General features: G+C 47.8%; 1 protein-coding gene across 5 annotated transcripts in view; it reads right to left on the bottom strand.

Moving 5' to 3' along the window:
- Nucleotides 1-1023: 1023 nt before the first annotated feature.
- The window catches only part of LOC123976575 (BCL2/adenovirus E1B 19 kDa protein-interacting protein 2-like), a 14711-nt gene continuing 4341 nt past the window's right edge, over nt 1024-11393 (bottom strand). For 4 of the 5 annotated variants that reach the window (XM_046058867.1, XM_046058866.1, XM_046058868.1 and 1 more), the window contains 9 exons: nt 8063-8125; nt 7626-7703; nt 6494-6664; nt 6146-6391; nt 5937-6039; nt 4544-4675; nt 3787-3873; nt 3566-3664; nt 1024-2105 (listed from right to left, as the gene is read on the bottom strand). In XM_046058867.1, coding sequence (XP_045914823.1) covers nt 2081-2105; nt 3566-3664; nt 3787-3873; nt 4544-4675; nt 5937-6039; nt 6146-6391; nt 6494-6664; nt 7626-7703; nt 8063-8125 — 1004 coding nt within the window. In that variant the 3' untranslated portion in view covers nt 1024-2080. The remainder of the gene's footprint in view (nt 2106-3565; nt 3665-3786; nt 3874-4543; nt 4676-5936; nt 6040-6145; nt 6392-6493; nt 6665-7625; nt 7704-8062; nt 8126-11393) is intronic. The other variant, XM_046058865.1, reaches the window with a different exon arrangement.

The following is an 11393-nucleotide window of genomic DNA, read 5'->3' as shown; positions in this document are numbered from 1 at the left end:
GCAGGTTTAAGTCGCCCCCTGCTGGCCGCTGGAGAGGACGCAGGTTTAAGTCGCCCCCTGCTGGCCGCTGGAGAGGACGCAGGTTTAAGTCGCCCCCTACTGGCCGCTGGAGAGGACGCAGGTTTAAGTCGCCCCCTGCTGGCCGCTGGAGAGGACGCAGGTTTAAGTTGCCCCCTGCTGGCTGCTGGAGAGGACGCAGGTTTAAGTTGCCCCCTGCTGGCTGCTAGAGGGGACGCAGGTTTAAGTCGCCCCCTGCTGGCCGCTGGAGAGGACGCAGGTTTAAGGCTTCATTTCTCAGACCCGGAGGTTGCTGCGTGGTAACTAGCCAACAACACACAGCGTGTAAATCAGATTGGCTAACAGCTTGTTTTGTTTTGCCTCTAGTCTGTCACTGATGTGCAAAACAGCCGAACACCAAAGGTACTATGAACACACACACACACACACACACACACAGGTCTGTGTTCCTGTTTATTGGGTTTCCTCAGCAGTTACCTCACTTCCTTCCTGTCAGGGTCCATTTCCTGTCCAGCGGCTGGTTTCAGACACACACACAGCTGTTTTCTTGTTCTCTATAAATGAACACAGTGTTCCCACTCACTCACACACACACAGTCAAGGTGTTCACAGGTACGCAGTTGTGGCAGCTGATCCCAAACAGACCTCATAAACGGAGGCGAAACACAAAAAAATATTTTCTGTGCCGAGAGTGAAATCTCTTCCTTGGTAGATGTTCAAGATTGATTCCACTCTCTTGTCTGTAGAGTAAATACGGAGCTACAGCCAGCACACAGTTAGCATAGCATATCATGAAGACTGGAAAAATCCACAGACCAGCACCACAGCTTTTTAAACTCACCTCTAGGCCAGTGCCAAAGCATTTAACCTCCCAGTACAATAAAAACAGTTTTAGTGTCAGAGGATTTATGACGATAAAAGTTTTCAGAAACATCAAACCTGAAGGAGGAACTGGACGCACTGGATCCAAATACTGAAACATCATGATGTTTATTCAGCACCAAACATAATTCACCTTTAACAAAAACAAAGTCATCCTGCAGAGACTCTTGCCGAAAATACTGAAAGAGCTTCTTTTTAAAAAAACCTTTACCAGGTTACAAAAACTTTCACCTTGAAGAGTCTCAAACGGACACACTCGGGCTCTTATTCACGAAGATGTTATTCAAAGAGGTTTTAAAGCAGCAATCATACTTTTCATCTTCTGTGCGAATTGAACTTTAAAAAGGGTTCAAACACCAAATAAAAGCCGTCAGACACAATAACAGGAACCTGCAGAGGAAACACGTTGGAGCCTAACAAACACAAGGAGCACATTTTCTGTCTTGCAAGATAAAAAAAATCCACCCTGCGCTAACAAGGTAATCATTTGTGGCAGCAAGATAACAAAATACCTTTCAGGACTTTGCCCTCATAATGCAAAGGGACAGCTTGGTGAAACATTAGTTCGCTGTGTTTCATTATATGAAATATGCCAATGTGTTATCTTTCAGAGTGAAAGTTAATATTTTCACACTGCTTGACATGTTTGACACGTTACAATAAACTCTTATGCTGGCTTCACACACAACGCTGGAAGAAGGTAGCATAGCGTAGCCCTGAACGAGCCGAACTCCATTCAGAAAACAAGCATTTTAAAAGTTGTTTGCTTGTCATCTTGCTGACCGACCCGACAAAGCATGACTTAATATTTTAAACAAATCAGCATCATGATGGAGTAATTTCGGCATCAGTTTGATCCGTTTATTCCAACTAAATCACAGCATATTCTTTATTTTGAACTCATACAGCTGTAGTGATGGCGGGTTGCGTTTATTTGCATTCAGCGGTCAAGCTCAAACGATAAACGTGAGGGCAATGTAAAATTCACGTTGTGTGTGAAACCAGCATTACAGTGAAGACAGAAGATGCAGAGGAGCAGCAGGAGGCCTGGATGAGTTTCTGTTCTTCACCTCCATTTTGGCTCCACGCTGCTCGCCAACAGCCGGCAGTCGTCCTCGAACAGACGCTAAAGCTGTTACCTCAGAAGAAGGGAGGGAGACTCCAGCAGCCACCTGGAGTCTCACCTGTGCAGGTTCCGGTCGTACCTGCAGGGAGCAGAAATGACATCATCAGGTTTGATTAGAGGTGAAAAATAATTTGTCTTTAAAAACAAAGTTAAAAGCAAAGACGGTATGAAAGAACATTTATACGTGACGTTTTGAAGCCTCCAGTTTGGCATTTTGGCCGTCGCCATCTTGGTTTTTGGAACCAGACATGACCATATTGCAGAGGGTGGAGCTAGCTAGCGTGGTTAGCAACGTGCATCTGTTATTCACGTTAACTGTGATATTAGCTGGGATGCTAATTTCAGCTAGCGACAAACAGGTTTAAAACTAAACGTACTTACTGAAAAATGAGCAGACGACTCCTGAAAGCTTTTTCAGCGGCGCTGGTTAAACGTACACAGAGCAGCGGATACGAGTCGCCTCTATCCTGATTGACAGGTCGCTGAGTTATCAATCAGCTTGTAGCTCCGCCCTAAAGCCTCCCCTGCTTCCTGGTCTCTGTTCCTCTAAATGGGACCATAATTTACTAAATGAACATCATGCTGTGTTGAAGAAGACTTGAAACTAGCGACTGAGACCATAAACTCATCAGGAAAGTGTTTACTGAGGGAATAAATCAGCTGACAAGTAGAAACATTTTCTTTCTGCAGCCGGTGGAGTCGCCCCCTGCTGGCTGCTGGAGAGGACGCAGGTTCATTGGCTTCGCGTCTCAGACCCGGAGCTTCCTGCTTGCTTCAAGATGAAGTTACGAGCAAATCTTTTCTCTGATGAGCTAACTTTTTATGAACATTGCGCCAAAAAATTCAAACATGTTTCACTTTCCAATAAGTTTCGAGAAGTTGTTTTCTACAGAACGAGTGTTAGAACCAGAGGAGGAAAAAAATACCGTAAAACTTCAATTAACATCAGAATCCCAGTTAGACACCTGACTTGTTTACTGGCCTGGTGTTGGGACACATTTGGACAAATAGTAGCCTGGTCTCAAATAGTAGCCTGGTCTGTTTTTATATAACTTCTTTGGATGTATAAAACCTCTTGAAGCCCACCGGGTCGCCCTTTTCAGCTGCTTCTAAGCTGATTGGATCGTGCATACCAATATAAATGTTTAAACCATTGTCAGTATGGACATGCTACACATTATCAGTCGTTCGGTTCATTTTATGGAACGACTACCATAGTATTGTTCATTCAGATTTACCGGTATGGTAAAGGAATTAAAGGCCTGTCCCAAATACAGGCAGGTGAGTTCAGTGATTTAAGCAAATTAAAGGCTCAGGCTGTTAATTTAAGTTTAATAATAGTCTCTTAAAAGATTTTAAAAACAAGCCCTGAACATTTTAAGGACTGTCGATGTTTTATTGTGGTGATTCAGTTCCTGTGGAAATGTTTTTATTCCTCTTCTGTTTTATAAGTGGATCCATTTCTTTTATTCTTCTTTTGGGTGATGAACTGTGACTTTGCTGCCTTTTGGTCAGAAATAAAAGATTTAAGAGACTCACTGCGTGACACAGTCTGGGATCTGCACATGCTCAGTGGGGATGAAATGAGAAAGAGTCTTGAGGGTGTCGACGAACTGGAGCTTCCTGCTGAACTTTGAGCTGAGGAAGAGGAAGATGGGAGAGGAGGAGGAAGACAATGTGGAGTTAGTTTGGTTTGTGTGCTCCTGAGTGAAGAGGAGGAAGAGGAGGAGGAGGTGGCGGCGGCGGCGGCAGCAGCAGACCTGATGAAGGGCTTGATGATGGTAATGAGGGCTTTGATGTACCAGGTGGGATGAACCACGTAGAAACTCTTCAGGTTCTTCCTCAACCTGCACACACACACACACACACACACACACACACACCTATTATCACGCTGTAAGGGTTCACCCAGTCCATCCTCTAGGGGCCAAACAGGAAGTGAGTCAGGTAGCGGTCTGGACGTTGGCTGTGTTCAGAATCACGAACGTACTGACGTCAGAGTGAGGATTACTGAAGGCTATTTGTGCAGGTAAAATGGAGGAAAGCAGTTTATTCTCATGTGATAAAAACCTTGAGCGGCCACTTTATTAGGTACACCTGTACAGCATCTCTGAGCTGGCAGGTAAAGGAGCTGTTGTACTGGATGCGAGCTGTTTTTATTTTTTTGTCCTCCCTATGTATGAACATGATGAACTGAGAAGAAAGTCTGCAGAACAAAGATATGCGTTTTAACAGTGAAGCTCTGCCGCCCCCTACTGGACAGAGACTGAAACAACAGCTGACTTTAACCGGCTTAAAGTTCAGCTGCATCTGCTCAACTAAAAAAAAACAAATCAGCAAATCAACAATAACATCAAAACCTGAAGATGAAAATTTAAAGATTCTTTCCTTTAAAGAGCTGCAGGTGAGGAAGAAAATCAGGAAACTGAAGAGCCAAACTTCCTGTATTAGGACTTTTGGTTATTTTAGTGTAAACAAACATTTGGGTTATTCACTCTTGATGGTGTGAAAGTTTACCTCCTGTCGATGGTGGTGTAACACTCTCTGAGCCAGCTGATTCCTGGTAGTTTGTCTTTCTGACCTCCAGCACAAAGATAAACGATCACATAGTTTTCTGCGACCATCAGATCCAGAGTTCCCGCGACGTACCTGCAGATAAACACAGTCATGGTTCCCTCAGGACGAACTGTAAAGTACTCTGGTGATCCTCTGTTTTAAAGCCAGAACACTTGATGTTACATGACCTTTGTCTGGCAGATGATTTTATTCAAAGTGGCTCACAACAAAAACATTAAAACTCAAATGGCTCAAATATATATATTAAATTTGTGTGACATTTTCACTTAGGGGTGTCCTCACTGTTGTTGGTGGTTTAGACATTAATGGATGTGTGACGTGTTATTTTGAGCAGATTTACACTGTTCTACAAGCTACTCACTACTTTACACTGGAGCAAAGAGTCAAAAATGTGAGGGGTGTATATACTTTATAAAAAGTTACATACATACATACATGAAGAATAATACAGAGAAAAGTATTAAAACAAACAGCTAAATAAATACATTTAGAAAAAAATTTAAAAATTATAAAGGCAAATAAATAAAGAAGCATCTTAAAAGAGAAACTTCAATGTAGGTCTCATTGTATAATTTAATGAAGGCCTACATTTATTTATTTTTAATGTATTTTTGGTGCATTTCATCGTATGTTTATTTATTTATTGAGTTCATTTTCGCTTGTGGCAGACACGGTCCTCCATACGGATAATCGGTCAATAAGGTAAGTGTGGAACGCTGGACACTTCGGTCGCCATTTTGGCTACGTAGCGAAAGCGGAGGGACCGTTGACGTATTTTCAAACTTGTGAAAATGGTGGCCGGGGAAGCTGCAGCGGGTTGCGAGTGTTAAAGTAAGTTTTTGATTAAACTGAATTGAAGTCAAATGAGCAAACAAGCCGGCAGACATTTTTGGCGGCTGATGATAGCAGTCACACGAAGGTGATAATGATCCGCCAAGTTACAATTCACCAAGAAGAGAGACGAAGAGAGACGAAGAACAAGAAGACCACCAAGACCAAGAAGACCACGAAGACCACGAAGACCAACAAGACCACGAAGACCAAGAATACCAAGACCAAGGAGACCAAGGAGACCAAGAACACCAAGAAGAACAAAATGAACAAGGAGACCAAGAACAAGAACAAGGAGACCAAGAACAAGAACAAGGAGACCAACAAGAACAAGAACAAGGAGACCAACAAGAACAAGAACAAGGAGACCAACAAGAACAAGAACAAGGAGACCAACAAGAACAAGAACAAGGAGACCAACAAGAACAAGGAGACCAAGAACAACAAGACCAACAAGAACAAGAAGACCAAGAACAAGACACGGTGTGTGTGTGTTCTTTACCTGAACAGGTTATCCATCACATACTGGTAGTTTTCCAAACTATTCCGCGGCAGGTAACAGGAAGAAAACACAATGATGTCATTCATTCCGTCTCCGTAGTAACCTGAGAGACGACAGAGAAGGTACAACAGGTGAGGGAGGGGCCACAGGTAACCAGCAGATACCTTCACCGGCAGGTAAACGGTCAGACAGTTGGCTCGCCGCCGTACCTCCGTGTGACAGCACCCGGAGAAACGGCTCCAGGACGCTCATGTTGACCCGGCTCTCCTGCGGCGGTTCACCTGTGGAGAAGCAGCGCCACCTGGTGCCCTGACCGTCCACCATGTCCTCCCGCTCCAGACCCCCCAGTACACTGTGGTCCGCCCCTGGTTCAGAACCAGTCAGGGAATCAAACCTGGGACCGGGGCTGACCGCTCTGCGAGTCCGGGACGCCACACCGAGACGCCGCAGGTCGTCTGGAAAACAAGCCTGTGATGTAATCGGAGGTTTTTTGGGATGGATTACAAACAATTTATCTTCTTTGGCATCCTCAGCCGTTTTGACCTTTGACCTCTCACCTTCCATGTCCAGGTCGTACATGGGGAAGGGCAGTGATTCGCAGTCAGAGGGCGTTTCCATGCCGTCCAGGTCGAAGTCCAGCCCCGTGTCATCATCGTCGTCGTCGTCTTCAGGTGAGGGGGACAGGAAGGCCGAGGGGAAGTCGTCTGAAACCGTCGACTCACTGCGACCTGAAGACGACCAACAAAAGTTAAATTCGCCCCCAACATCCACAGCGTCTCCAACGTCCCCAGCGTCCCCAACGTCCACAACATCCACAGCGTCCCCAACGTCCCCAGCGTCCCCAACGTCCACAACGTCCCCAACGTCCCCAGCGTCCCCAACGTCCACAATATCCCCAACATCCACAGCGTCCCCAACATCCACAACATCCACAATATCCCCAACATCCACAGCGTCCCCAACATCCACAACATCCACAACATCCCCAACATCCACAGCGTCCCCAACGTCCACAGCGTCCCCAACGTCCCCAACATCCACAGCGTCCCCAACGTCCCCAACATCCACAGCGTCCCCAACGTCCCCAACATCCACAGCGTCCCCAACGTCCCCAACATCCACAGCGTCCCCAACATCCACAGCGTCCCCAACGTCTCCAGCGTCCCCAACGTCCCCAACATCCACAATATCCCCAACATCCACAGCGTCCCCAACGTCCCTAGTGTCCCCAACATCCCCAACATCCCCAGCGTCCCCAACATCCCCAGCGTCCCCAGCGTGCACAGCGTCCCCAGCGTGCACAGCGTCCCCAGCGTGCACAGCGTCCCCAGCGTGCACAGCGTCCCCAACATCCCCAGCGTGCACAACGTCCCCAGCGTCCACAGCATCCCCAGCGTCCACAGCATCCCCAGCGTCCACAGCATCCCCAGCGTCCACAGTGTCCAACATCTCCAGCGTCAATGACACCTGGGATTGGTGCTATATAAATAAACTTGAATTGAAATATTTACTGAAATTGGCTAAAAACTGTTTATGTGCGCTTTGACATGAACACAAGAACCAACCAACCAAAACCTCGGAGAGCAAATAAAATTTTATTCAACAACAAACCCAAAAATAAACCAATAAATAAACAAAAAAGAAAGAATAAGATATAAATTTCACACGTGTGGAGTTTTATTTTATTACCTAAAGACAGACTGAGCGCCGGCGCCATCAGGACTTTCTTCTTGGTTGGTCGTGACAAGGCCAGGCTGCTGGGAGGATCTACAGACAGGAAGTGAGGTCACAGAGCGTTTCACGTGCGTTCAGTCTGAACACAAAGGTAACAGGACTCTAATAATAAAGATATTTATTATTTTCTATTGATTTTCTGTGAATCTTAGATCTTGGTGGTTTAATATTTCTGCCTCCCCAAAAACAAACATTTTTTTTAGAAATTAACAAATTCCTTTTAATTCAAACTAAAACTAAACCGGTTCGTCATTTCAGTCAGTATTTTTTATTTTTTGTTAAAGTTTAGTGAAGTAATGATGTTATTCTACTTCTGCACTTCTGTTACATTAAACTTGTATTAATTTAACCATGTAATTGTTTATTAGTGAATATTGAGGACGGGTCTGTACCTGGTCTGTCTCCGGTCGGCGTCGGTGGTTTCTGCTTGGAGACAAACTTGTCCTCAACAGCTGCTGGAGACAGGAAGTCAGAGAAGACACTGAGGCAGGAAGTCACTGAGACAGGAAGACACTGAGGCAGGAAGACAGTGAGACAGGAAGACACTGAGACAGGAAGACACTGAGACAGGAAGTCAGAGAAGACACTGAGGCAGGAAGTCACTGAGACAGGAAGACACTGAGGCAGGAAGTCAGTGAGACAGGAAGTCAGAGAAGACACTGAGGCAGGAAGACACTGAGACAGGAAGATAGAGAAGACACTGAGGCAGGAAGTCACTGAGGCAGGAAGCCAGAGGGGACACTGAGGCAGGAAGCCAGAGGGGACACTGAGGCAGGAAGTCACTGAGACAGGAAGTCACTGAGACAGGAAGTCACTGAGACAGGAAGACACTGAGACAGGAAGACACTGAGACAGGAAGTCAGAAGACAGTGAGACAGGAAGTCACTGAGGCAGGAAGTCACTGAGACAGGAAGTCAGTGAGACAGGAAGTCAGAGAAGACACTGAGGCAGGAAGACACTGAGACAGGAAGATAGAGAAGACACTGAGGCAGGAAGCCAGAGGGGACACTGAGGCAGGAAGCCAGAGGGGACACTGAGGCAGGAAGCCAGAGGGGACACTGAGGCAGGAAGCCAGAGAAGACACTGAGGCAGGAAGTCACTGAGACAGGAAGTCACTGAGACAGGAAGCCAGAGAAGACACTGAGACAGGAAGACACTGAGACAGGAAGCCAGAGAGGACACTGAGACAGGAAGACACTGAGGCAGGAAGCCAGAGAGGACACTGAGACAGGAAGTCACTGAGGCAGGAAGCCAGAGAAGTCACTGAGGCAGGAAGTCACTGAGGCAGGAAGCCAGAGAGGACACTGAGACAGGAAGCCAGAGAAGACACTGAGACAGGAAGTCACTGAGGCAGGAAGCCAGAGAAGTCACTGAGGCAGGAAGTCACTGAGGCAGGAAGCCAGAGAGGACACTGAGACAGGAAGCCAGAGAAGACACTGAGACAGGAAGTCACTGAGGCAGGAAGCCAGAGAAGTCACTGAGGCAGGAAGCCAGAGAAGTCACTGAGGCAGGAAGCACGAGAGGACACTGAGACAGGAAGCCAGAGAAGACACTGAGACAGGAAGTCACTGAGGCAGGAAGCCAGAGAAGTCACTGAGGCAGGAAGCCAGAGAAGTCACTGAGGCAGGAAGCCAGAGAGGACACTGAGACAGGAAGCCAGAGAAGACACTGAGACAGGAAGTCACTGAGGCAGGAAGCCAGAGAAGTCACTGAGGCAGGAAGTCACTGAGGCAGGAAGCCAGAGAGGACACTGAGACAGGAAGTCAGAGAAGACACTGAGACAGGAAGTCAGAGAAGACACTGAGACAGGAAGACACTGAGACAGGAAGTCAGAGAAGTCACTGAGGCAGGAAGTCACTGAGACAGGAAGTCACTGAGGCAGGAAGCCAGAGAGGACACTGAGGCAGGAAGTCACTGAGACAGGAAGTCAGAGAGGACACTGAGACAGGAAGCCAGAGAAGACACTGAGACAGGAAGCCACTGAGACAGGAAGTCACTGAGGCAGGAAGCCAGAGAAGTCACTGAGGCAGGAAGTCACTGAGGCAGGAAGCCAGAGAGGACACTGAGGCAGGAAGTCACTGAGACAGGAAGTCAGAGAGGACACTGAGACAGGAAGCCAGAGAAGACACTGAGACAGGAAGCCACTGAGACAGGAAGTCACTGAGGCAGGAAGCCAGAGAAGTCACTGAGGCAGGAAGTCACTGAGGCAGGAAGCCAGAGAGGACACTGAGGCAGGAAGTCACTGAGACAGGAAGTCAGAGAGGACACTGAGACAGGAAGCCAGAGAAGACACTGAGACAGGAAGCCACTGAGACAGGAAGTCACTGAGGCAGGAAGCCAGAGAAGTCACTGAGGCAGGAAGTCACTGAGGCAGGAAGCCAGAGAGGACACTGAGGCAGGAAGTCACTGAGACAGGAAGTCAGAGAGGACACTGAGACAGGAAGCCAGAGAAGACACTGAGACAGGAAGCCACTGAGACAGGAAGTCACTGAGGCAGGAAGCCAGAGAAGTCACTGAGGCAGGAAGTCACTGAGGCAGGAAGCCAGAGAGGACACTGAGGCAGGAAGTCACTGAGACAGGAAGTCAGAGAGGACACTGAGACAGGAAGCCAGAGAAGACACTGAGACAGGAAGCCACTGAGACAGGAAGTCACTGAGGCAGGAAGCCAGAGAAGTCACTGAGGCAGGAAGTCACTGAGGCAGGAAGCCAGAGAGGACACTGAGGCAGGAAGTCACTGAGACAGGAAGTCAGAGAGGACACTGAGACAGGAAGCCAGAGAAGACACTGAGACAGGAAGCCACTGAGACAGGAAGTCAGAGAAGTCACTGAGGCAGGAAGTCACTGAGGCAGGAAGTCACTGAGGCAGGAAGCCAGAGAGGACACTGAGGCAGGAAGTCACTGAGACAGGAAGCCAGAGAGGACACTGAGACAGGAAGCCAGAGAAGACACTGAGACAGGAAGCCACTGAGACAGGAAGTCAGAGAAGACACTGAGACAGGAAGCCACTGAGACAGGAAGTCAGAGAAGTCACTGAGACAGGAAGCCACTGAGGCAGGAAGTCAGAGAAGTCACTGAGGCAGGAAGACACTGAGGCAGGAAGTCAGAGAAGACACTGAGGCAGGAAGTCACTGAGACAGGAAGCCAGAGAAGACACTGAGGCAGGAAGTCACTGAGGCAGGAAGTCAGAGAAGACACTGAGGCAGGAAGTCACTGAGACAGGAAGTCAGAGAAGTCACTGAGGCAGGAAGTCACTGAGACAGGAAGCCAGAGAAGACACTGAGGCAGGAAGTCACTGAGACAGGAAGCCAGAGAAGACACTGAGGCAGGAAGTCACTGAGACAGGAAGCCAGAGAAGACACTGAGGCAGGAAGTCACTGAGACAGGAAGTCAGAGAAGTCACTGAGGCAGGAAGTCACTGAGGCAGGAAGTCAGAGAAGTCACTGAGGCAGGAAGTCACTGAGACAGGAAGTCAGAGAAGACACTGAGGCAGGAAGTCAGAGAAGTCACTGAGGCAGGAAGTCACTGAGACAGGAAGTCAGAGAAGTCACTGAGGCAGGAAGTCACTGAGGCAGGAAGTCAGAGAAGTCACTGAGGCAGGAAGTCACTGAGACAGGAAGTCAGAGAAGACACTGAGGCAGGAAGTCACTGAGGCAGGAAGTCAGAGAAGTCACTGAGGCAGGAAGTCACTGAGACAGGAAGTCAGAGAAGTCACTGAGGCAGGAA

Source organism: Micropterus dolomieu, linkage group LG09, assembly GCF_021292245.1.
Source record: "Micropterus dolomieu isolate WLL.071019.BEF.003 ecotype Adirondacks linkage group LG09, ASM2129224v1, whole genome shotgun sequence".
In the NCBI taxonomy this organism is placed as follows: Eukaryota; Metazoa; Chordata; class Actinopteri; order Centrarchiformes; family Centrarchidae; genus Micropterus; species Micropterus dolomieu.
This window is presented reverse-complemented; position numbering and strand designations above follow the sequence as displayed.